At 45.9% G+C, this 23060-nt stretch overlaps 1 protein-coding gene across 2 annotated transcripts in view; it reads right to left on the reverse strand.

Annotated features, from left to right (window-relative positions):
- Positions 1–23060, reverse strand: part of LOC125445971 (protein spinster homolog 2-like) — a 121665-nt gene that overhangs the window by 62637 nt on the left and 35968 nt on the right. For both annotated transcript variants that reach the window (XR_007246349.1, XM_048519426.1), the window contains exon 2: positions 4200–4265. Coding sequence is in view for 1 of the 2 variants with exons in the window: in XM_048519426.1 (XP_048375383.1) it covers positions 4200–4265 (66 nt within the window). In the remaining variant the exon portion in view is untranslated. The remainder of the gene's footprint in view (positions 1–4199; positions 4266–23060) is intronic.

Below are 23060 nucleotides of genomic sequence, written 5' to 3' on the forward strand. Positions count from 1 at the left end.
AATCAACCAGAAAAATAGTTGAATCCGGCCATGAAAGCCTTCGACAATACAAACCAGGAAAATGTTTCAACAGTCACTGAATAAACACATTTGTTTTCTACTGATCATCTCTGTTTGATCGTTGATTCAAAACTGTGTAGAGATGCATGTTAAGAAATTCTTTGTTGACCTTTACAGAAAGATCTGGTAGAAAGCACTTTTCCCCATTTTTACTTTCTAGGTGGTCCTGAGATACGTAACTATTCCTTTCAATGGAAGGAGAAACTATTTCATATAACCCTCTTTCTAAAACCAGATCAAGATCCCTCTAAAGGCTCAGAAAACTTATTGCTTTGATGTGGATTCCAGATATATTTACAATCCCTACATGCACAGTACAGAAATTCGTTAACAGCCATGGGAGTGAGACTCATTTCCCTCTCTCTGTCTGAGGAATCTATGAATATCGTTACAATGCAGATACGTTGCTTTAAACTGTGCCAGCCGCTTGTTCCCAGGGTTAACTTAAATCCTCCAAAAATGTGTAAACGTGTTCGCCAAAAGCCTAGCTGGCTCTAGCCTCCTCTGATTCTCATTCTTCAAGAGTGGGCGAGACATTTGTCAGATGAAATTGGAATTCGCAGGAAGGGGGTGGGAAAGCGCTATCATGCATCTTGTAAGGAGAAGATGCACATGGAATGTGAATATAGCCTATCTTGGCTCATCATCTCGGTCGAGCCTTGTGGGACGGAATCTGGTCCCCTCTGCTCTTTGAGGATTCATTTCCCTCTTTAGGGGGACACACACACATACACACAAACTGTGTACAAGGAACTTGACCCAATGCTAATGCAAAACTAATTGTCCAGAAATAGTCCTAGGGTACGATTTGCAGGCATGCAATGCAATCATCTTCCAAAATGGAACTTCCACCTTCAGAGGCAGTATACCTCTATTGTTGGAACAGGCATAAAAAATGGAAGAGGACCCGTAGTGAGGGAGTCCCCGTAGTGAGGGAGGGGAGGGAGTAAGGGGTGGCATGCAAAGGAGGGGATCCGGCATCTGGACATGGTCCACCCACCCTAGCAGAGGAGGGGGGAGGGAGGGGAGGCATACATGGGAAGGAGAGGGAGGGAGGGAGTAAGGGGTGGCATGCAAGGGAGGGGGTCCGGCATCTGGACATGGCCCACCCACCCTAGCAGAGGAAGGGGGAGGGAGGGGAGGCATACATGGGAAGGGGAGGGAGGGAGTGAGTAAGGGGTGGCATGCCCCACCCACCCTAGCCTTTGTACCCAGTTTATGGCTTTCCAAACAAATATCCAGTTTCTCACTGTGCAAAGCCAGAAGGTTTCCCTTTAGTCTGATTCAGCAGGGTCCAATTTATGCACAGGTTCTGCTACTCCAGCAAATGAGGCCGCAGGCTGTTTAAATTTGTTCTGTTGTCCGACTGTGTTTAACAGCAAATGCTGCTTTTTATTGAGGCTATACTGGAGTTTTAAATGGCATGAAGTCCGCACAAGTGATTCTACACATTTATTTTTTTTAAATGTATGAGTTTGATGTGGAGCGATTGCACAAATCATACATCTTTGCAAGATGTTTCAGGCAAATAGCCTCCCGTCTCTCTCCCCGCTAGTTCCTGAATTGGCAAGCCCTAAGCCAAGGAAGAGAGAAAGGAGCTTCTCAAAACGTTCTGGGCAGAGGACAAGAGATTTTGCAAAAATAATCGAGCTGTTTGGTAGTCAGGGCGACCCGGCGGTATCGTTTCAGCCCCGAACTGCTCCTTCTCTGACGCCAACCTTTAATCTAGACATCACTTGGAATGCAGAGCCCTGCCCAAAATCATTAGGCTTTCTAAATTGGAATCACTTTGTTCTCATCTCTCCAAATACTGTCATAGGTAATGAGGTGTACATTGGAAAGATGGAGGAGGGGGGGCAAGAGGACCGGGGGGGAAAACCCCAAAAGAGGGAGGACAAAGCAAGGAGAGATGCTATTTGCGGAGATCATTCTTCTGCACCATAAAGGTTCATGCGACAGCTATTAAGGTCCCCCTCGCTCTATCTACCCCAAAGCTATTTGCAGCTCTGGTTCTGGTGGGTTTTCCGGGATCTTCAGAGGTGTATCACAGAGGGAAGTCTGTTACACACGGTGTTCAGAGAGACACCCAAACATTTACTGATTGGTTCCCCACCCTGGGACATGGACAATATACACCCCACTAAACATTCCCTTCTCACTAGACACAGTGTGTAACAGACTTCTCTCTGTGATACATCTCTGAAGATGCCAGCCACAGATGCAGGCGAAATGTTAGGAACAAGATCCAGCAGACCACGGCCACACAGCCCGGAAAACCCACCAGAACCAGTTGAATCCGGCCATGAAAGCCTTCAACAACACATTTACAGCTCTGTTTGTGACTTCCTTTGGAAAGCACTGAAAGCTATGAAGAACTGTGCCCTGCAGCTGACTCACTATTGTCAAGCTGGTGTAAACACAGGGCGGCTTCAGGTAAGAAGAGTTTGTTAGGGCCCATTTAACTGTTACTCGACATCCGCGAGGCTGCCACTGAAAAGCCTTTTCCTGCGTGAATGACAGGAGCCATTTTGGCTGGACAACAGTCCACATTTCTACTCATTGTTCAGGAAAGCAATAGCAATTTTGCATGCTGCATTCTCAGAATCAATCCTTGGCATCTCCAGTTAAAAGATTTTAGGAAGCAGGGGTTGGGGAAGGCCTTGAGACCCTCCACGGCCACTGCAAGCCACAGGAAACAAGACTGAGCTATGTGGATCAGTGGTTTGCCAGAATTCTGGCGGCTTTGTGTAGTAAGGTGCATACTCTGCATACAAAAAGTCCTCGACCTCTGCAGTTAACCCCCAGCAACTCCAGATAAAGGATCTCAGGTAATGGGAAAGACTCATCTCTGCCTGAGTCCCTGGAAAACAGATGCCAGTCAGAGCGGACGAAAGACCTGCCTGGGTAGAAGAGAGAGGAGGAGGAAGAGGAAGAGGAAGAGGAGTAGTAATAATATTTTGGATTTATACCCCACCTTTCTCCCCCAAAAGGAGATTCAAGGTAGTTTACAAGCTCCTTCCCCCTCCTCTCCCCACAACAGACACCTTGTGAGGAAGGTGGGGCTGAGAGAGCAAACTTCAGCAAGCAAGGTTTGCAGCTCTAAGACCCCTTCCACACATGCAGAATAATGCACTTTCAATCCACTTTCAGAATTGTTTGCAAGTGGATTTTGCTATTCCGCACGGTGAAATCCAGCTGCAAAGTGCACTGAAAGTGGATTGAAAGGGCATTATTCTGCATGTGCGGAAGGGGCCTAAGTCTTGGAGGGAGGGCAAGAATAAGCTGTAACAAGTATATGAGATCCACAAAATGTGAGTTTGTCTGGAGCACCCGAAAACAGAGCTAAATCTCTAGTACACGCATGTGCTTACGCTGCCCAGGATGCAGCTGATGGGTGCTACTTCTCCCTGGCAAAGCTTTGCCAAAGTTCTGCCCTTCTGCCTTCCACACACACACTGGCTTTGCCAAATGCGGCCTCTAAAAAAGACACCATCTGACCACAGGTTCGCAAGCCAGGCTTGGCTGGTAGAACACCCAGAATTCTTGATGTGCACATTTGGACTGAAAAGGACCCACAGGCACAAGAGAGAAAGACACTGAGCCAAAGTCAGGAAGTTTAACTGTAGTGTGTGGATTTGAACCTGGTTCTTCCAGAACCTGACCTGAACCTGTAACCATTACACCAAACTAGCTCTTCTCCTTGAAACCAGTGGCCACAGATTTAACAGCTCACGTATTTAATCGTGCTTGCAAGAAATCCAAATATTTCCAAACGAAGAGGATTCCCCCAAGCGTCAGCTGCTCTACGCTGCAGCTAGAACCTCATTTCTCTGCCAAAGCGGCACAGACTCACCAACCTGCCTGCTTTCTTGCGCTGCAAAGAGACGCTGGCCCCAGGCAAAGGTTACAACCAGCACGGGTGGCATTCCGCTCCCCGCTCCACTTTGGCCGCCATTCAAACTCAAAAGACCAAAAGCTGCAGCTAAGCCACTGCCAAACAGCGGCAGAAACACGTTTTTGAATAACGAGCCAGAGTTGCCAGCTAATTAACATTTAAAACAAATCCAGCGCACCCTCACAAGGACACTGCAACCTTGGCTCAGGAAAGCGTGCCGACGGAGCTCCAGTTAGTCTCTTACCCGTTTGCAACAAGCCGGCTCCGCTGTCTTTGACTCCAAAGTGTTGCTGGATGTCCAGTAAGACCCCTGGAGGAGAGAAAGAAAAAGATTGGTTTACACACAAACACACACACACACCCCTATGTAATAAATCACTCCAAAAGCTTGTTAAAGAAGATGTTTCTAAACCAGAGGCCAAGCAGTCTTTAGTTTGGAGAGGAGACGTCTGAGGGGGGATATGATTGAAGTCTATAAAATTATGCACGGGGTAGAAAATGTTAGCAGAGAGAAATTTTTCTCTCTTGCTCACAATACTAGAACCAGGGGGCATACACTGAAAATGCTGGGGGGAAGAATAAGGACTAATAAAAGGAAACACTTCTTCATGCAATGTGTGATTGGTGTTTGGAATAGGCTGCCACAAGAGGTGGTGATGGCCACTAACCTGGATAGCTTTAAAAGGGCCTTGGACAGATTTATGGAGAAGAAGTCGATCTATGGCTACCAATCTTGATCCTCCTTGATCTGAGATTGCAAATGCCTTAGCAGACCAGGTACTCGGGAGCAGCAGCAGCAGCAGCAGCAGGAGGCCATTGCTTTCACCTCCTGCAGGTGAGCTCCCAAAGGCATCTGGTGGGCAACTGTGAGTAGCAGAGTGCTGGACTAGATGTACTCCGGTCTGATCCAGCAGGCTCTTTCTTATGTTCTTAAGAAGCCTTGCAGGTTCTCAGAGGCTTATGAGAGCTTGCTCCATATGATGATCAGTTTCAAGCATGAGCTTCCCCAAGGGATAGCTGGACCACCCTCGTGCATCTTCTCTTGCAGCATGCAGCTGGTGGGAAATGTCAGGTGCAATCAAGGCTACAAAAGGGGACGTTGAGACCCCCTCTGACTGTCCTGTATGAACTGAGAGGCACGTCCTAGACCTAGAGCATGCTGTAGGTATCAGTAGGCACTCAACAAAATGCTTCTGGTGCCCCCATCTAGGGTTGATAACCTCCAGGTGAAGCCCAGAGGTCTCCTGGAATTACAGGGGACCACTAGACGACAGCCCACCTGGAGAAGATAGCTGTTTTGGAGGGTGGACTACATAGCATTATGCCTTCCCCCAAGCTCCCTCCCCAAAACCTGCCATTCCCAGGCTCCATCCCCCAATTGCCAGATATTTCTCATTCCAGAGTTGGTAACCCTACACAAGTTAACTAGGCTCTCTGCAATGGTCCCCCATTTCCAGGGTGGCTACTGGTCCCTCCTTGGACTCTTTTTCCCTTTCCACAAGCGTTTTGCTCCCTCTAGTGGTCGATTAGATATTATATTCTCGTACATGCACAGTAAAAACCTGCAGGTTTTTATGCCGGACATAAAGCAATGTAATACCAAACTGACCATGAGCGGGAGCAAAGCACATGCAAAAAGAACCCCCCCCCCCAAAAAAAATAGGGGCACACAAGCAAACGAAATGAGAATGCAGGAGACCCCTTTGCCTTCCAGTCACTGCTTCTTCTCTCCTCATGCCTGCTAGCCAGCATCTCAGTGCCACTGCCCAGAAGAGGTCAGGTGAGCTGTGACTAGCCCAAGGTCACCTAGCAGGCTTCATGTGTAGCAGCAGGGAAGCAAACCCGGTCCACCAAATACGAGTCTGCTGCTCATGTGGAGGAACGGGGAATCAAACCCAGTTCTCCAGATTAGAGTCTGCTGCTCCTAACCACTATACGGCGAAGTACACCCAAAATTGGAAAACCACAGTGTTACAGAGTCAATACACTAGCAACAAAATGACATTTGCAATTGGACCTCTTCAGAGTTTCGAGTTTTATTTCTGGACTCCAGCTCTTCTCCAGAAGGGTACCTGAGCAGGTCTACCAGGTCTGATCCAGCTGGCTTGTTCTTATGTTCTTATGTTCTTACCACAGCTAAAATGCCATAGTGCCCTGCGGCCCTTCAAAGACCGCCATCTTCTTTTGTTGGCCCAAGTCCCCCGCTTGGTTAGATCATGAAGTGTTACTATCCATTGGCAGATATAAATATATAGATAAGTATGACACACTGCTGGCAGCCAGGACAGATGTTATTCCAAAAGAATCTGGAAGACGCAGTAATCTGACAGATCACCACGGCTTTAAAAGCCCTTCAAAAACCCAGTGGAACACGACTAAAATCTAAGCCAAGCGACTGAATTTTAAATGCAGCAAGGAGTTACCTTCCTGAATTCATACTCTTCCTAAAACCCTGTAATCCAGCTTGTAGTCTCTATCTATCCAGGGCACTGGGTGGGAGGAAAAAGAAACCCCAAACAAATTGCAGCTGCTATAAATGAATGGAAATTAGAAGCATTTTGCCTGAGAATTTCTCTCGGGGCGAATTTATTTCTGCTCTAACACTTTACATCTGTAATTGGCTACTCTTGGGGCCACGCCCCACAACCCCCGTGCCACTTTAGCATCCTTCTTCACGCTCATTTATTCTTAGAGACCGACCTATAAATTGCATTTTAAAGCTTTCTAAAGAGGAGCAGACCAGCCAATCCGTACGACGCTGAGGAATACAACAATGAGGGTGATGCAATGAGGGTCCAAAGCAATACTGGGAAAGCAATCACACCTTTTTTCAAGATTTTTTTTTTAAAAAATAAAACACATTTAAATAACAGGGAAGGGAGGAAATAGAGGAGGGCGCTTAATTTTCCAGATCTGGGCCACCTAATTTTGCTGTAAATCCAGAGGGGCAGCCGCATCAGTCTGTTGCTGCCAAGTTAAACAGAAGTTCGGCGGCACCTTGAAAAAGAACAAAATGTATTCCAGTTTCGGTGAATTAGAGCTCCCTTTATCAGATGCATAGAGCATCCACCCTTGTACTTATTTATTCATACAATTTAGAAAATATATACTCCACTGCATCCGATGAGTGAGCTCTGAGTCACAGAAGCGTTGCTGGAATAAATTTTTGTTAGTCTTTAAGCCTGACTTCTGCTTAACGACGCTATAATAATTAAGATGTACCCAAGTTCAAGATGCGGGCAATATTCTCCTCTCCCACCCAACGTCCCTGCCATCCATTTAGTGAGCTATTCCATTGCCTTTTTCAGCTGAACCACCAGATCAATCAATACACGAAGAACTACCGTGTTTCCGCGAATATAAGACAGTGTCTTATATTAATTTTTGCTCCCAAAGATGCGCTATGTCTTATTTTCAGGGGATGTCTTATTTTTCTGGTGTTCTGTTGGTCCGGCATGCTTCCAAACAAAAACTTTGCTATGTCTTACTTTCAGGGGATGCCTTATATTTCGCACTTCAGCAAAACCTCTACTATGTCTTATTTTTCAGGGATGTCTTATATTAGGGGAAACAGGGTAACAGAAGCTCACTGACTCGTTTCGAGGAGAAAACATGAGCCACAGTTCCAGCACCATTGATTCATTACCACAAGATGGGAAGACAGTCGCAAGTTTAAGCTGGGCTTATTTTTTTTAAAAAAAAGTTTAGACAAATTTGGACGCAGGATAGACCTTACGGGCAGCTATGTGCACTGAGAAGCAGCAGTAGTCGTAGTTTGGATTTATACCCCAATTTTCTCTCCTGTAAGGAGACTCAAGGTAGCTTAGAAACTGCTTTCCCTTCCTCTCCTCACAACAGACACCTTGTGAGGTGGGTGGGGCAGAGAGAGTTCTGAGAGAACTGTGACTGGCCCAAGATCACCCAGCAGAAATGTGTAGGAGTGGGGAAGCAAATCCAATTCACCAGATAAGACTCTGCCACTCATGTGGAGGAGCGGGGAATCAAACCTGGTTCTCCAGATTAGAGTCCACGACTCATAACCACTGCACCACACTGGCTCTAATGGGGAGCTAAATGTAACCTTCCCGTTCAGAATCAGTGTACCTCTGAGCATAATATTGCTAGAGGACAAATAATAGCCATTGCATCAAACTTCCTGGAGACAAAAAAATAGCTGGAAATGAAAATACAGGATTTAATGAATCTTCGGTCTCAGTCACGTTTAAAAGCCTTTTTTAAAAAATCAGGTCTCTGTGCATTGAAGCAATGGATCAAAAGTTTTTTAAAAAAACATGCGGAGAAATTCAGTGCGCTGTAACATTAAAATGTTGTTAGGTAATTAGTACCAGAATGCTGCCTTCCAGCTTCAATTTCTACCTGCATCAGACACTTCTGGGAGGCATACATAGACAGAGAGATAGTGTGGTGTAATGGTTAGCTTGTTGGACCAGGACCTGGGAGGCAAATGTTCAAATGCCCACTCTGTTCACTGGTCAACCTCGGGCCAGCAATACCTTCAGCCTGAACTACCTTGCAGGGTTGTAGAACAAGAATAAAATTAGAAGAGGAGGCGTAAGTTGCTCTGAGTCCTCACTGGAGTGGAAAGCAGAATATCAACAGAACTGATCAAAAGTCTTACCGGTAGAAGTGTTGGAAAAATTTCCAATAGTCTCTCAGTAATACAGAGACACATGGATTGGTTCAATGAAGCTGATAAGCTTTTATTGAAATAATAGCAGTACAATGTGTTGCAATCAGTCAAAACAAAGTCCAAAGAACACATTTCAGAAAGCAATTTTAATACAGTTTTCCAAGCACACAGTTAACTTTTCAAAAACCTAATTGGTTACATTTTGCCCCCACCCAAATGTCTGTTGGAGATTGATCTGGTGTCAGCATTGGCCACCGTCCGGGCGAACTGCAGGATGGAACCCTCTATCTTCTATGGAAGAGGAAGAGGATTTATATCCCCCCTTTCTCTCTGATAGGAGACTCAAAGGGGCTTACAAACTCCTTACCCTTCCCCCCTCACAACAAACACCCTGTGAGGTAGGTGGGGCTGAGAGAGCTCCGAAGAACTGTGACTAGCCCAAGGTCACCCAGCCGGCATGTGCTGGAGTGTACAGGCTAATCTGAATTCCCCAGATAAGCCTTCACAGCTCAGGCGGCAGAGCGGGGAATCAAACCCGGTTCCTCCAGACTAGAGAACACCTGCTCTTAATCACGACGCCCCTGCTGATCAAAGGGTTTGTCTGCAGCTGGTATGATTCAGCAGAGCCGGTAGCAGGGCAGAACATCAGAACCATGTCACACACTCCGTGCTACTTCAGACAGTACATTCATTCGTTCAAAACAGGATCATATCAACAATATGAATGGGACAGCTTTCACTCGAGTCTTGTCTCTGTTCCTTTTAGACACTGACATTTGCATCCTGGCAACTTCGCTTCACAATCTAATATTTCCTACGCAAGAACCATCAAATAAGTGGACGTCGTGCTGGCACCAAAACGTCAACCTACTGCCCTGAGGATAAGGCCGCCCCCCTTAATTATATTGTGTTGCACAAAATGTAGGCAGGTAATAAATATCCAGTAAACAGCCTCAACGGTTCTGTCATATTTCATCTGATTTCATAGGCCTCCAGGCCACGCTTAAAATAACTGGGGATGGAAGCCAGGCACGATGTCCCGATTCCTGCGTGGATATTCCTGAACGAAATCTCCTGGGCTTTCATGGAGATCCGCTTTATTAATTGGAACCAATTTCCTCTTTCACACATGAGCCCGCTTTGGGCTTTCCGAATGTCTTTGCTGCAGTTTCTGTTTTACACCAAAGGTACAGCCGGGAGACCAAACACACACATACACACACTGATGCAACCCACAACCAGGGGAAGAAACAGGGAGTCTGATGATGTAGGGATGACTTTTTGCCCTCAAACTTTCACTGGGGAGTTGCTGTTTTTACTACCTTTCCTCAATTACGTTTGCTGCTCCCTTGAACATCTGCAGATTACCCAGAGGCATCTCCCGGAGGCTTTTATAGATATGGCTCTCCAAGTTCGAGAGGAGCTCCCTCGAGAAGGTACGGGACGTTGCTGAGGAGACCAAAAGTGCCTTCTTGTCTCACTCCTCTTAGCAGTAGCGTAGCGGCAAGGGGACAGGGGGGCGTGATGCACCAGGCGCGCGCTGGTGCAGGGGCTTGGTGGGGCGTTCCAGGACATGGCGGGTGGGGTGTGTGGCAGGGGCACGGAGCGCACACAAGCCCCGGGTGCAGTTTTCCCTCGCTACAGCTCTGCCTCTTAGAGTCAGCATGGTGTAGTGGTTAACAGCAGGTGAATTCTAATCTGGAGAACCGGATTTGATTCCCCACTCCTCCACTTCAGTGGCAGAGACTTATCTGGTGAACCATATGTGTTTCCGCACTCCTACATTCCTGCTGAGTGACCTGGGGTTAGTCACAGTTCCCTCAGAATCCTCTCAGCCCCAACTACATCACAAGGTGTCCGTTGTGGGGAGAGGAAGGGAAAGGAGCTTGTAAGCCACCTTGAGTCTCCTTACAGGAGAGAAGGGGGGGGGTGTATAAATCCAAACTCTTATTCTTCTTTATGTGCCCAAGGTATAGGTATTACTGGGCAGCTGTCCAGGCCCCACAGTTTTGGAAGAAGAAGAAGAAGAAGAAGAAGAAGAAGAAGAAGAAGAAGAAGAAGAAGAAGAAGAAGAAGAAGAAGAAGAAGAAGAAGAAGAAGAAGAAGAAGAAGAAGAAGAAGAAGAAGAAGAAGAAGAAGAAGAAGAAGAAGAAGAAGAAAGAAGAAGAAGAAGAAGAAGAAGAAGAAGAAGAAGAAGAAGAAGAAGAAGAAGAAGAAGAAGAAGAAGAAGAAGAAGAAGAAGAAGAAGAAGAAGAAGAAGAAGAAGAAGAAGAAGAAGAAGAAGAAGAAGAAGAAGAAGAAGAAGAAGAAGAAGAACAAGAAGAAGAAGAAGAACAAGAAGAAGAACAAGAAGAAGAACAAGAAGAAGAACAAGAAGAAGAAGAAGAACAAGAAGAAGAACAAGAAGAAGAAGAAGAAGAAGAAGAAGAAGAACAAGAAGAAGAAGAAGAAGAACAAGAAGAAGAACAACAAGAAGAAGAACAAGAACAAGAAGAAGAAGAACAACAACAACAACAACAACAAGAAGAAGAACAAGAAGAAGAAGAAGAAGAACAAGAAGAGTTTGGATTTATATCCCCCCTTTCTCTCCTGCAGGAGACTCAAAGGGGCTTCCAATCTCCTTGCCCTTCCCCCCTCACAACAAGGAGGACCTGTCATATGTTGCCTGGTGGTGGCTGGAGATTTCCCACTATTACAACTGATCTCCAAGCAACAGAGCCCAGTTCACCTGGAGAAAATGATTGCTTTGGAAGGTGGACTCTATGGCAGTTCTTCCCCTTCCCAAGCCGTGTCTTCCCAAGTCTCCACTCCACTAGAAGCTGGGTGTCCGCTGCTTCTGAACATGGAGTCTCAATTCAGGAATCATGACTAACAGTTGTCTATAGAACCATCCTCTTTTGTGAATTGTCTAGCCCCTTTACAGATCGCTGCTAAAGTCAAAGGGGCCTTCATCGCTTCTTGTGACAGAGAATCCCGTAACTTAATCACCTGTCTACCTAATGTTTTCATTTCCCAACCTCCGTCCAAGGAGTTCCAACATGGATTATGTGGTTCTTCTTGCCTCATCAGTGACAACCTGATGAGATAAATAAAGCTGAGAGAGAGTGGCCAGCCCAACCCAGCAACCTCATGTCAGAAAGAGGACTTGGACCTACACCTCTGTGCTCCTTTTAACCATTAGATCACACTGGCTCATGCCTCGTCCTGATCACATTACATCAGGCACCCCATGGGAACCTCTGTTTCTTCCAAGGAGTTGAAGCTGGCATGGAAGAGGACTGACTTTCCAACTGAACCCTCACAACTCCACAAGATAGACTGAGCTGAAAGTTGGTATCTTACTGTGCAATGTGCTAGACCAGTGGTGGCGAACCTATGGCACGGGTGCAAGAGGTGGCACTCAGAGCTCTCTGGGGCTGCTGGTCTCGATTATTAGCATTAAACCTAGTTTTGGGGAAGCGGTGTAGGTAACCCTGTTAAACCCCACTGATTTTCATGCAAAGAACTAAAGTGCGATCCTTTACCTGGGAGTAAGCTCAGTTGCTGGCAATGGGGCTTGCTTCTGAGTAAACCCTCCTAGGGTTGTGATTCACCCATTGGAGGTGTTGCACAGTTGCTTCAAAGCAAAGCCACCGACTAACACCGCTTAGCGGTAACGCGCTTTGAGCCAACCGCTTATACTAAAACCTCAGTATCGGGGTTAGCCCGTCGTGATTGGCACTTTGCGATAAATAAGTGGGTTTTGGTTTGCAATTTGAGCACTCGGTCTCGAAAAGGTTTGCCATCAGTGTGCTAGACTGATAGTTTCTCTCTTCTGCCCCTGTCAATCATTATGTTCCAGACTGTTACTGCCAATACTTGCCCAACAACAACAAAAGCCATGCAATACCTTTTATTGGATCAATTAAAGTTGCACAGTGCATTGTGCAACTTTCAAACCCACTTAATCAGGGCTGATGTTACAAGATATAAAAGGATAGAATCACATAATCATAGAGTTGGAAGAGACCCCAAGGGCCATCAAGTCCAACCCCCTGCAATGCACATAATCAAAGAACCCCTGACAGATGGCCATTCAGCCTATCTTTTAAAACCTCCAAACAAGGAGATTCCACCATACTCTGAGGTGGTGCATTCCACTGTCCAACAGCCCTTGATGTTTAGGTGGAATCACTTTTCCTGCACCTTGAATTCATTAGTCCTTGTCCTGGTCTCTGGAGCAGCAGAAAACACACTTGCTCCCTCACCAACTTGACATCCCTTTCAAATATCTAAACAAGGCTATCATGTCACCTCTTAACCTTCTCTTCACCAAACTAAACATCCCCAGCTCCCAAAGCCTCTCCTCGCAGGGCATGGATTTCAGATAGAAGGGTGGAAAGCAGCTCTCTTTCTCTGGCTTTCTGGAACAGCAAGGTCTATGCATATATGTCCCCACAACAAGTTCCAGAGCCTGGTTTTGAAAGAGGGCAAGGAACAAGGGTGGGCCGGGGTCTCCTCCTGGAACACTGCGCAGGGTAGAGTGGGGAAGGCAGCAACGGATGACAGCACAGGATGTCAGCCCAGACGGCCGTTACAAACGGCTGAAAAACCATTTCCCAGTGTGCAGCGATACATTCCACCCCTCCCCTCGGTGCACAAACACCTGACGCAAGGAGCAAAACAGCTGCCGGTGGCAGACAGAACTTGACCTAATCAGAACCTGAAATCGCTTTGTCTCAGGAGGAGATGTGGGGCGACAGGCTGGCAACACCCTCCCCTGAGAACTCCGGCCCGGCGCTCGAGAGATCTTTGTCATTTGATCCAACGGGATGCCGCTTACAACACCATTCAGCGATTGCCAATATTGCGCGGGAACCCGGCATCTCATTACGCGTGTAGTACCTGCCGAGGACTCGCCCTGCCCGGATGTACGACTCTGACTCTGAATTAGGTGAGGCAACCGCCCGGTGGCCACAAAACCATCCCGTCGCACCCCCAGGATATTCAAGAGATGGCAACCACAGCCAATGTTGGCTGAGGCAGACAAACAGAACGCCGGGAGTGTTGACAGCCGAATCAAAAGGGAGACGCAGAGAACACAGAAAAGAAAGCCACAAGATGGGACACGATGAGGGGGCGTTAGCTTCGGGCACCGTTTGCTCCTTTCCAGGTTGTGTGTGTGGGCTTATCTGTGTGCTGCACGTTGTTTAGTGCTGTAGGACAAGCAGCGTAAAGTTCTCAATGCTGGTTTTTTTTTAGCAGGGCTTGATCCCCTACTCCTCCACATGAATGGCGGACTCTAATTTGGTGAACCGGGTTTGATTCCCTGCTCCTCCACATGAAGCCTGACGGGTGACCGTGGGCCAGTCACAGTTCTCTCAGAACTCTCTCAGCCCCGCCTATCTCACAAGGTGTCTGTTGTGGGAAGGGAAAGGAGGTTGTAAATGGCTTTGAGACTCCTCACAGTTGAGAAAAGCAGGATATAGATCCAAATTCTTCGGCTTCTCTTCTAAACAGCTTCGGCCGAGAACACACAACAAGTCCAAGGTCACTTAGCAGAGCTTTGCAGACCAGTGGCGATTGGCTCCTGACCCTCTCTCTGCTTTAACACTCTAACCACTATACTGTACTGCCTGCCACCATGCCACATACTCCCACTGGTTAATGAATACTGCGGTGGCTACGCATCCAAATCGGGTTGCTTCATACAGAAGACTCCCCCAAAGGCATGCTGGCTTGCGCTTTTGGAAACCGTCCCACTCTCAGTAAGAGAGCCAGAGTTTCGCTGAGCACCACACTGCCCGTCCCCACCCAGGAATATTCATTTTGCACAATCGAATTCACCCTTTCTAGTCATCATCCCTGTGGGAAGAGGATCGCTGAACTGTTCCTTCCACCCCCAAAGGATTCTGGCTCGGCTCCAGCACATGCAACAGGTAATTATAGACATCAAGAGGGGAGGAAAATGAAACGCAATTAGCATGGAGAAGAGAGGGAGAAGAAAACAGCTTTAAAAATAAAATGCCTTTCACTCTGCGGAGGGGAGAGGAATGACTTTCACTCTGGGCTGGGGAAAGATTGGCAAAAAATGTGCTAAAAACCAACTCTGTGCCGGCATGAATCACGCAGTTCCGATTTATTAATGTGACTTTTAAAAATCCTACCCTTCCTTCCAAGAAGCTAAGAGCTGCATTCCATTCCGTGGTCTTTACTGGCATCACAAAAGTATCAACAATGCAGTGATCGCAAAAAATAGGGCTGCATGGTTTAAAATTAAGTTGTAAAACTCCAAAATACAATATTATTAAAAGGAAAAAGGAAACAAGCCCATCACATCAGTCCTGGAATCACTAAAAATATGGCAACTGTAGTAAAGAGTCTTATAGATCAACACCATGACGAAGTTCTATTGCTGCTTGCAAGAAACTATCTGCATCTTCAGTCTTAAACACTGAAGAAGTGTTTAAGGAAGAAGAAGAAGAAGAAGAAGAAGAAGAAGAAGAAGAAGAAGAAGAAGAAGAAGAAGAAGAAGAAGAAGAAGAAGAAGAAGAAGAAGAAGAAGAAGAAGAAGAAGAAGAAGAGTTGGATTTATATCCCCCTTTCTCTTCTGTAAGGAGACTCAAAGGGGCTTACAAACTCCTTTCCCTTCCCCCTCCCCTCACAACAAACACCCTGTGAGGTAGGTGGGGCTGAGAGAGCTCCAAAGAACTGTGACTAGCCCAAGGTCACCCAGCTGGCATGTGTTGGAGCGTACAGGCTAATCTGAATTCCCCAGATAAGCCTCCACAGCTCAGCCGGCAGAGCGGGGAATCAAACCCGGTTCTTCAGATTAGAGTACACCTGCTGTTAACCACTACGCCACTGCTGCTCACAAGATAGTTTTAGGATATCAGGAAGTCTAACTCTGCAGATTAAAAAATTATATATTTCTCACAGATTACTTCATAAAAAGGACAGTAAAAAATGTGCATTACAGTCTCAACACCACCCATGTCACAGGGACATATCCTCTGTTCCTGAGGGATGTTATGAAACCTTCCATACAATAACGCAGAAGGCATAACATTAAATCTAACTGGTGACAAAGCTCTACATTGGGTAGGGTTCTGCAGGTGATAAAGGAAACCAGCTGCTTGACCATATTTAACTGGAATCCCCAAACCCAAAGGAGAGCAGGTCTTGAAAGCAGCATTGAACAGATTTTAAGAGCTGAGGACGTTGCTCTTCTCCCCCTCAGCTTATCCTCACCAAAATCCTATGAGGAAGGCCGATCAACTTGCTGAGGGAGGACTTGAACCCGGGTCACCCCGACCAAAGTCAGGTGCTCAAATCACAGTAGCAACCAGCGGATCTACCAACTTTTGGACAGAAACGCAAGGCAACTTCTTGGCTCTTTTGGTGTTTATTGTCTACACATCTTCTCTCAAGGACACATTTCTCCTAGGAGAGAAGGGATGTTCTTACAACTGGAAGTACAATATTCTATACCTGGAAAAAAAAATTCTCCCTGTTAGCACAAGAGTACTTTGACACTGATCAGGTGTCAGATATCAGCAGTTCCTGGAAATCAGTGTGTGTCACCTGAAGCGGCACAAACTTCAGCAGCAGAAGGCCCTTGCTTTCACATCCTGCACATGAGCTCCCAAAGGCACCTGGTGGGCCACTGCGAGTAGCAGAGTGCTGGACTGGATGGACTCTGGTCTGATCCAGCAGGCTAGTTCTTATGTTCTTATGTTCTTATCTCATCCTCATGCCCCGCCCCCTTTGTGACGTTCCAAGTAGGATCTTTCTTTCTTCCTTTCCAGTAAAGAATCTTCTTAACTTTGTACTCACTTTTGAGTGCATATCTGCAAATTCAGAAAAAGCAGTGAGCAGGAGTCTCTCACACGCAAACACCCTTTCCAGCTTTTCTCAAGAGAGAGAGAGAGAGGTGATGAACGCACACGGGAAACTGCAGGACTATAGATTAAACTCCACGTCCAATACATGCAATATACGGGAACTACATCATGACTTTATGCACATATTGATGTATACGCATAAGAGCCCTTTTCAACTGTTACATTTTACCATGCGTGTAGTGACAACTTGTTACACAGTCCTCTCGATGCTCAGAATAACCATTTTGTCTGGAAGAGGAAACATACATATTCCAGCTTTGGAATTAATGTTCGTTCCAATAAAGACTTCTGATCGATGAAATCCGGAGTCTGTCATTGAATGAAGCACAGACCTGACACGTATCCTATATTAGGACGGAAGGTCAAAATTATCGTTTGTCAACTTGTACCCGGGAAAAGGAGCCACGTGGCGTAGTGGTTAAGTGCTTGCACTGCCACTCACATGGTCAGGAGTTCGAGCCCCCTGTGGGTCAGATATCCTGGCAGCTGGCTCATGGTCAACTCAGCCATCCATCCATTTCTTGGTCGGTAAATGAGTACCTAGGTCATAGCTAGGGGGTAAAGAATAGTCGGGGAAAGCAATGGCAAACTACCCCACAAAAACAACTTGCCTATGAAATCACTGCTTGCAGTGGTACCCCAGGGTCGGACACGATTGAAGGGGAAACTTTACCTTTACAGGGGAAAACTGTGGTAAATTTACAATAGAGAGCCACTGTGACTAAAGTATCAGACCAAGATCTGGGGAGCCCTGGGCCAAATCCTCATTCTGTCCTGGAAGCTTGCTGAATAACCTTGGAATCAATCACACACTCTCAGCCTAAAATGAAGGACAGGAGAATGACTGGAGAGAAGAAGAAGTAAATAGAGTAAATAGAGTAAAAGAAGAAGTAAATAGAGTAAATCATTTTTTTCAAACTATCCCAAGTAACCAGCAATCATGTCTATTGTTTGATTTGCATCATTTAGTTACTCCTTGCCAACACGGAGTTGGGTGGAACGCTGGCACCGTCTGAATTCTGTAAAACGTAGGGAGAGAGAGGCAGCTATCAACGAAGGCCTGCATTCAGCCTGCATTCAGCCAAGACTGCCGCTGACTGGACAGACGCAGCACAAAACACTGAGCAGATTCAAATCCTGTTTTGCATTCTTCTTGGCTGTGCGGTTTGCATAGCTGCTTACTCTGTGGGAATCTTTGCGCATGCCTCCCAACACCAGGTGTTCTTGAAGGGGAGGAGCTAACAAAGATGCTGTCTGTCAGGTAGAGGAAACCAGACACCCCTTTTCCCAACTCTGAAAACGTCCATAAAGTTCGGAGGAGACAAATTCAGCTAAATCAAAACTGGCCGCAAAGAATCCTTATGCAATTTACTTTACATTAGTCTGCATTAATTATTCCTTACCCACAAGAAAGCTGTGGGGCCGTCACGGCAGCTTGCATGTGGAAGATTTGTACAACTACCTGGCAGGGAGGCTACACCCAAACCAAGACTTTGATCTTGGTAATTAAAAAAAAAAGAAGAAGCAAAAACGCTGGCCCGCCGGTTCTCATGTCATCATGAGGCCTGGGAAGTGGAGCTCCTTCCCGGTCGAACAAAGGGCAGAGATCCAAAGGCTATGAAACAAGAAACACGAGGGTGAGGGAAATACCTCATGGAACTTTCTGTCTTCTGGGTTCTCGTTTTGAGTTTTCTCATTCCCTTCTTGTATGTTTCAGGCACCTGCTCTTTTAGCAATTGGCCAAAGTCTGATGTTGGGAGACTCGTTTGCTTTTCCTGATGTACAGACTCTCCGGTATTATGACCTAGAAACTTCACCGTAATATTTTAGCAATCATCCACAATAAACATTTCTCTAAGAAATTATTCCACCTAAAAAAATATCACGAAGTATATCCCACCCATCCCTTCCATCCCAGCCAACATATCTCTTAAAAGCTACCATGCTCACAGCCCCGGACACAGTGCGTAACACACTTCTCTCTATGATACACCTCTGAAGATGTCAGCCACAGATGCAGGCGAAATGTTAGGAACAAGATCCAACAGACCACGGCCACACAGCCCAGAAAACCCACAACAACCAGTTGAATCTGGCCATGAAAGCCTTCGACAATACACTACTATGCTCACTTTTGTGAAAAGGGGGCAATAATATTCTGAAGATTTTTTTCCCCCATAGAGGTCCTCCCTCCCTCCCTCCCTCCCTCCCTCCTTCCTTCCTTCCTTCCTTCCTTCCTTCCTTCCTTCCTTCCTTCCTTCCTTCCTTCCTTCCTTCATGTGCGGAAGGGGCCCAGGTTTCGAAAACTGCAAAGCAGAGCAGGTATTAACCTGGAAGATGGGCAAGTACACAACATCATGTTGGACCCCCTTCAGAAACACTTCATAGGTTTTTTTGGGGGGGTGGTGGTGGAGAAAGCTGAGCAAAAGCGCTGTATGAAAGCAACTGATAGTAACACCCAATGGGTTTATATTCCCTTCAGGATTACCTATACTGAGATTTTTGTAACATGCACATTAATTTAACTGGTTAGACAGCAAAAACAATCAACCAGTCAAGCATAAATTAAAGAATTTAATTAAAATTTTAAAATAATGTAATGGCCTCATGAATTAAGCAATCAACTGCCTTCTACCTGATTGCCTAAAATTTGCACAAGCCACAGAAGAGGTTGTAGGTTAGTCCGTTTACATGTCAACAAACAACCACTCAGAATCGCTTTGTAGCAAATCAGATTATCGGCTCAAGTACCCCAGTATTGATTTCTCCGGCTGGGAGCAGCTCTCAAGGGTTCCAGAAAGAAAAGGCTCTTTTCAAACACCTGAGGCCCGTTAAATGGGGATGTTGGAGTTCAAAATGGGAAACCTCTGCCAATGCTCAGACACAGTCCCTCCCTTCTGACTTTTTGAATGAAAAGTCATCTTTCATAGTTTCATTCTCACATTACGGGATGTAATTTGTGGACAAATCCAGAAGGTGTTTTCATCACTATCTTTTGACAAGCAGTTTTATGTAGTGGCTAGAGTGTTGGACTAGAATCCAAGTGACTCAGGTTCAAATCCCCGCTTTGCCATGGAAGCCTGCCGGGTGACCTTGGGCCAGTCACATACTGCCAGCCTAGCCTACCTTCAGGGTTACTGTGGGGATGAAATGGTGGAGAGGAGAAAAATGTAATCCTTTTGTCAGGGGGATGCTATCTAGGTGACAGATACATTCCTGGAACTGTGCAACTGCTTAACATAACAAATTACTTTTGCCAGAAAGATATATGTAACCAGCCTACTATATGTATCCACTGCCATCTGTGCATTCTTTCCTTGATCTTTACTTCATGGCTTCACATGCTTTGTAGACACCTAGGCTTCCCCGGTACCTCTGTCCCATGGGAACAGGAATTTATTCATTTATAGTCAGCTTTTCTTACAGAGACTCAAGCCAGCACTGAACAGTGCAAAGATTTGTTTATGCCCCATATTTCTGCCCAGTGGAGACCCAAGAGGTGTTATGTCTCGCAACTTTAAGCCAATAAAATGGACTCTGAAGTGTTGATTAGTAACCTTTATTGAATAGGCATCAACGCGCCACTCTTGGCAAAGCCAATTCTCAGTCCCCTTTATCCCCCATAGAGAACCCCCTTCCCGTTTTCCCAAGAGTGTGTGAAAAACAGTCTTTGGAGCTGAGACACCCCAAGGTCAGCGGCAGTTAGCAAGAGAAAGCCACCTGACTTCCTGTCCTACGAGATAACGGATGTAATACTGTTCTCTGTGACTTTTAATAACTGAACTGTGGTTTGTTTTGCTTGTTATAAAATCTATTTCCTCCATTTATTCTGTCTATTTTAATTTCAACTGCTTCTTTTAAAAGCACCATGTAAATAACAATTGTTGGACGGATGAAAGGATGACCTTCCCAGTAGAAACAAGTTTATTTAGGGCTAACAATGGGCCTTTCCCCACTTACCTTAAGCCCCGCGCTACTCTCCTCAAGTAGCGCAGGGTCCCCCGGCACTCCCCACGATAGGGGCAGCGACAACGCAGCCACCCCGACACTGCCGCTGTCGCGCCCCCTCAGCGCGCGGCATCCCTGGCGCTCTTGTAAACGGTGCCTTTTGATGACCCCGCGCAGAGCGTGGGGTCGTGGGGATGCCTGGGAGCACGCCAGAAATGACGCGTGCTGAGAGCAGTGTGCGGCATAAGGGGGGTCGTGGTGAGTGGGGAAACGCCCAATATGAACTATAAGAATAGTAGAATGGCTAACAGCTAACCAGAAGCTCTCAGTCTTAACTCTCCAGGTCTCAGTTCCAACTGCTTTTCCCGGGACATATCATCACAACAACCATAATAACACTCCAAAACAAACAACCACAATACTGCATCCACTCATACCAAAACAGTTTCCAAAAGACGATCCATTATAACTCCAAGCCCACTGCCTCAACAACACGAAGCGTTTCCAAATCCTAGCATGGTCCAATTGACCAGTTAATGCCATGAGCGGAGTGTTTCTCTTGTAACCCTCGAGAATATCAAGGAATACATTTCCTCCTTCCACATATCTCCAAATGTGAGCGCTGATACCAAGATGGCAAGGTTTCTGCCTTGTCGTTTCCTAGATACGGCCTCTCCGTCTAGACTGTGTGTGTGTGTTTTTTCGTTTGGTTTTGGGACCAAACCAAACAAAGCTCATAAATAATCAAGCGAGAGAAGCTGCATTTAGATGGCCAGGGTGATTCACCCCCGTCACTCATATTTTACTGGAAGCATTAAGATGATGAAGGCGCTCCGAGTGATGATGAGTCTGGGGAGAAGTGACAGCAGCCAGCAAATGTGAAGCCTCCAACAATGACCTGTTACTATTTTGGGAGAATTCGTTTATTTGAGGGCCAAACAACAGCAGCGGCCGAAGACTCTTCGATCAGCAGCACAAAAGATCCCAGCCTTCCAGGCTTTAACGAGATGGTCAAATCAAATCAAACGAATGTATTCATTATGGTCACCGGCCAGAATAAACACAATGAATAAAGATGCTATAGCTCAATACACAAAACACCTCTACAAAATATTAAAATACTACAACAAATTATTGAAAATTTAAATACGATAAGTAATATCACAACAGTGATGAGAAATCTAACTTTATGATCAGTGATTCCCAACCAGGGTTCCGTGGTACCCTGGGGTGCCATGAGCACGTCCCAGGGGTACCATGACAATTCTACCACCCCCGCTCCCCCGGAATCAAATGGATTTTGAAGGGGGAGTTGGAAGCCTCATGGGCTCTCTTTAAACAACATTGAAAAACAACATTGTTTTATTTGCCGGAATTTGGCGTGGGTTGTGGGATAGATTTAAAGGGAGCCCCCAATCCACGCCAAATTTAGGCAAACAATGCGGCTGTCAATGCTGCTTTCCCTCCCCTCCCCTTCCCCTGCTTGCCACTCTCCCCACCTACAGGCCAAAAACGAGGGGGGAAAACCCTAAAAATGCAAAAAAAATCAAACGAACCTCAAGGGCACCCTGAGATATGAAGAGCGAGGTCAAGGGTACTGCGACATCGAAAAGGTTGGGAAACACTGTTTATGATTGTTATATCAGGATATCTTCTTTTTCAAATCCTAGTTGCTAGCCTGGTAGACTTAGTAACATTATAAGTTAGCTCCTGGTTTATGTCTGATAGTAATGTTTTCAGTCTGTGTTTTCTCTGATTGGGCAATCTATGAGAATTGATAACAATGGGCCTTTACATATATGGATATAAATCTTACACACAAATAGAACATGTTCTGCTATTTCTATGCTCCCATCTTGGCAGATGCAGGTCCGATCTTCAGTCGGGGACCTGTTGTATTTCCCTTCAATAAATACCAAGGGTAGAGCATTGAAGTGTATAAGAGTCAAAATTCTCCCATAGAATTGGTGAGGTTAGAAAGAGTAAACTTGTTAGAAACCAACGATTAAAAGATGAGGTGCTGTGTGGTTTCCTTCGGGCTCCTTAATGGCCGTGTTCTAGCAGCATTCTCTCCTGATGTTTCGCCTACATCTGTGGCTGGCATCTTCAGAGGATCCTCTGAAGATGCCAGCCACAGATGCAGGCGAAATGTCAGGAGAGAATGCTACCAGAACACGGCCATACAGCTCGGAAACCACACAGCACCCCAGTGATTCCGGCCATGAAAGCCTTCGACAATAGATTAAATTAAAAGATTGTCTCTCTCGCATGTTTATATCACACATTTTAATTGAATGATTGTATATATGATTGATTTGAACTGTTTTTAATGCTAAAAAGTTTTAATGTTTGATGTTTATCACTTTAGAAATGCTAATTGGGTGGAAAAGGCTGCACAGAAGTGTTTTAAATAAACAATACAGATTCACATATCTCTATTTAGTTATTTTCACAAACCATAATTTACGAACGAGTGAAAGGTTGATTATTTTTGATGCAAAATGGAAGAACGCTCTCCCTTATTACCCCTTGCTCTTGCTACCTTTATATTCTTGATATGGGGTGAAACTCACAACTGGTCCATTTTTCTCACAGCTAGGTGGCTTCCATATGGAGTGCTCGC

This window comes from Sphaerodactylus townsendi, linkage group LG16, assembly GCF_021028975.2.
Source record: "Sphaerodactylus townsendi isolate TG3544 linkage group LG16, MPM_Stown_v2.3, whole genome shotgun sequence".
Classification (NCBI taxonomy): domain Eukaryota; kingdom Metazoa; phylum Chordata; class Lepidosauria; order Squamata; family Sphaerodactylidae; genus Sphaerodactylus; species Sphaerodactylus townsendi.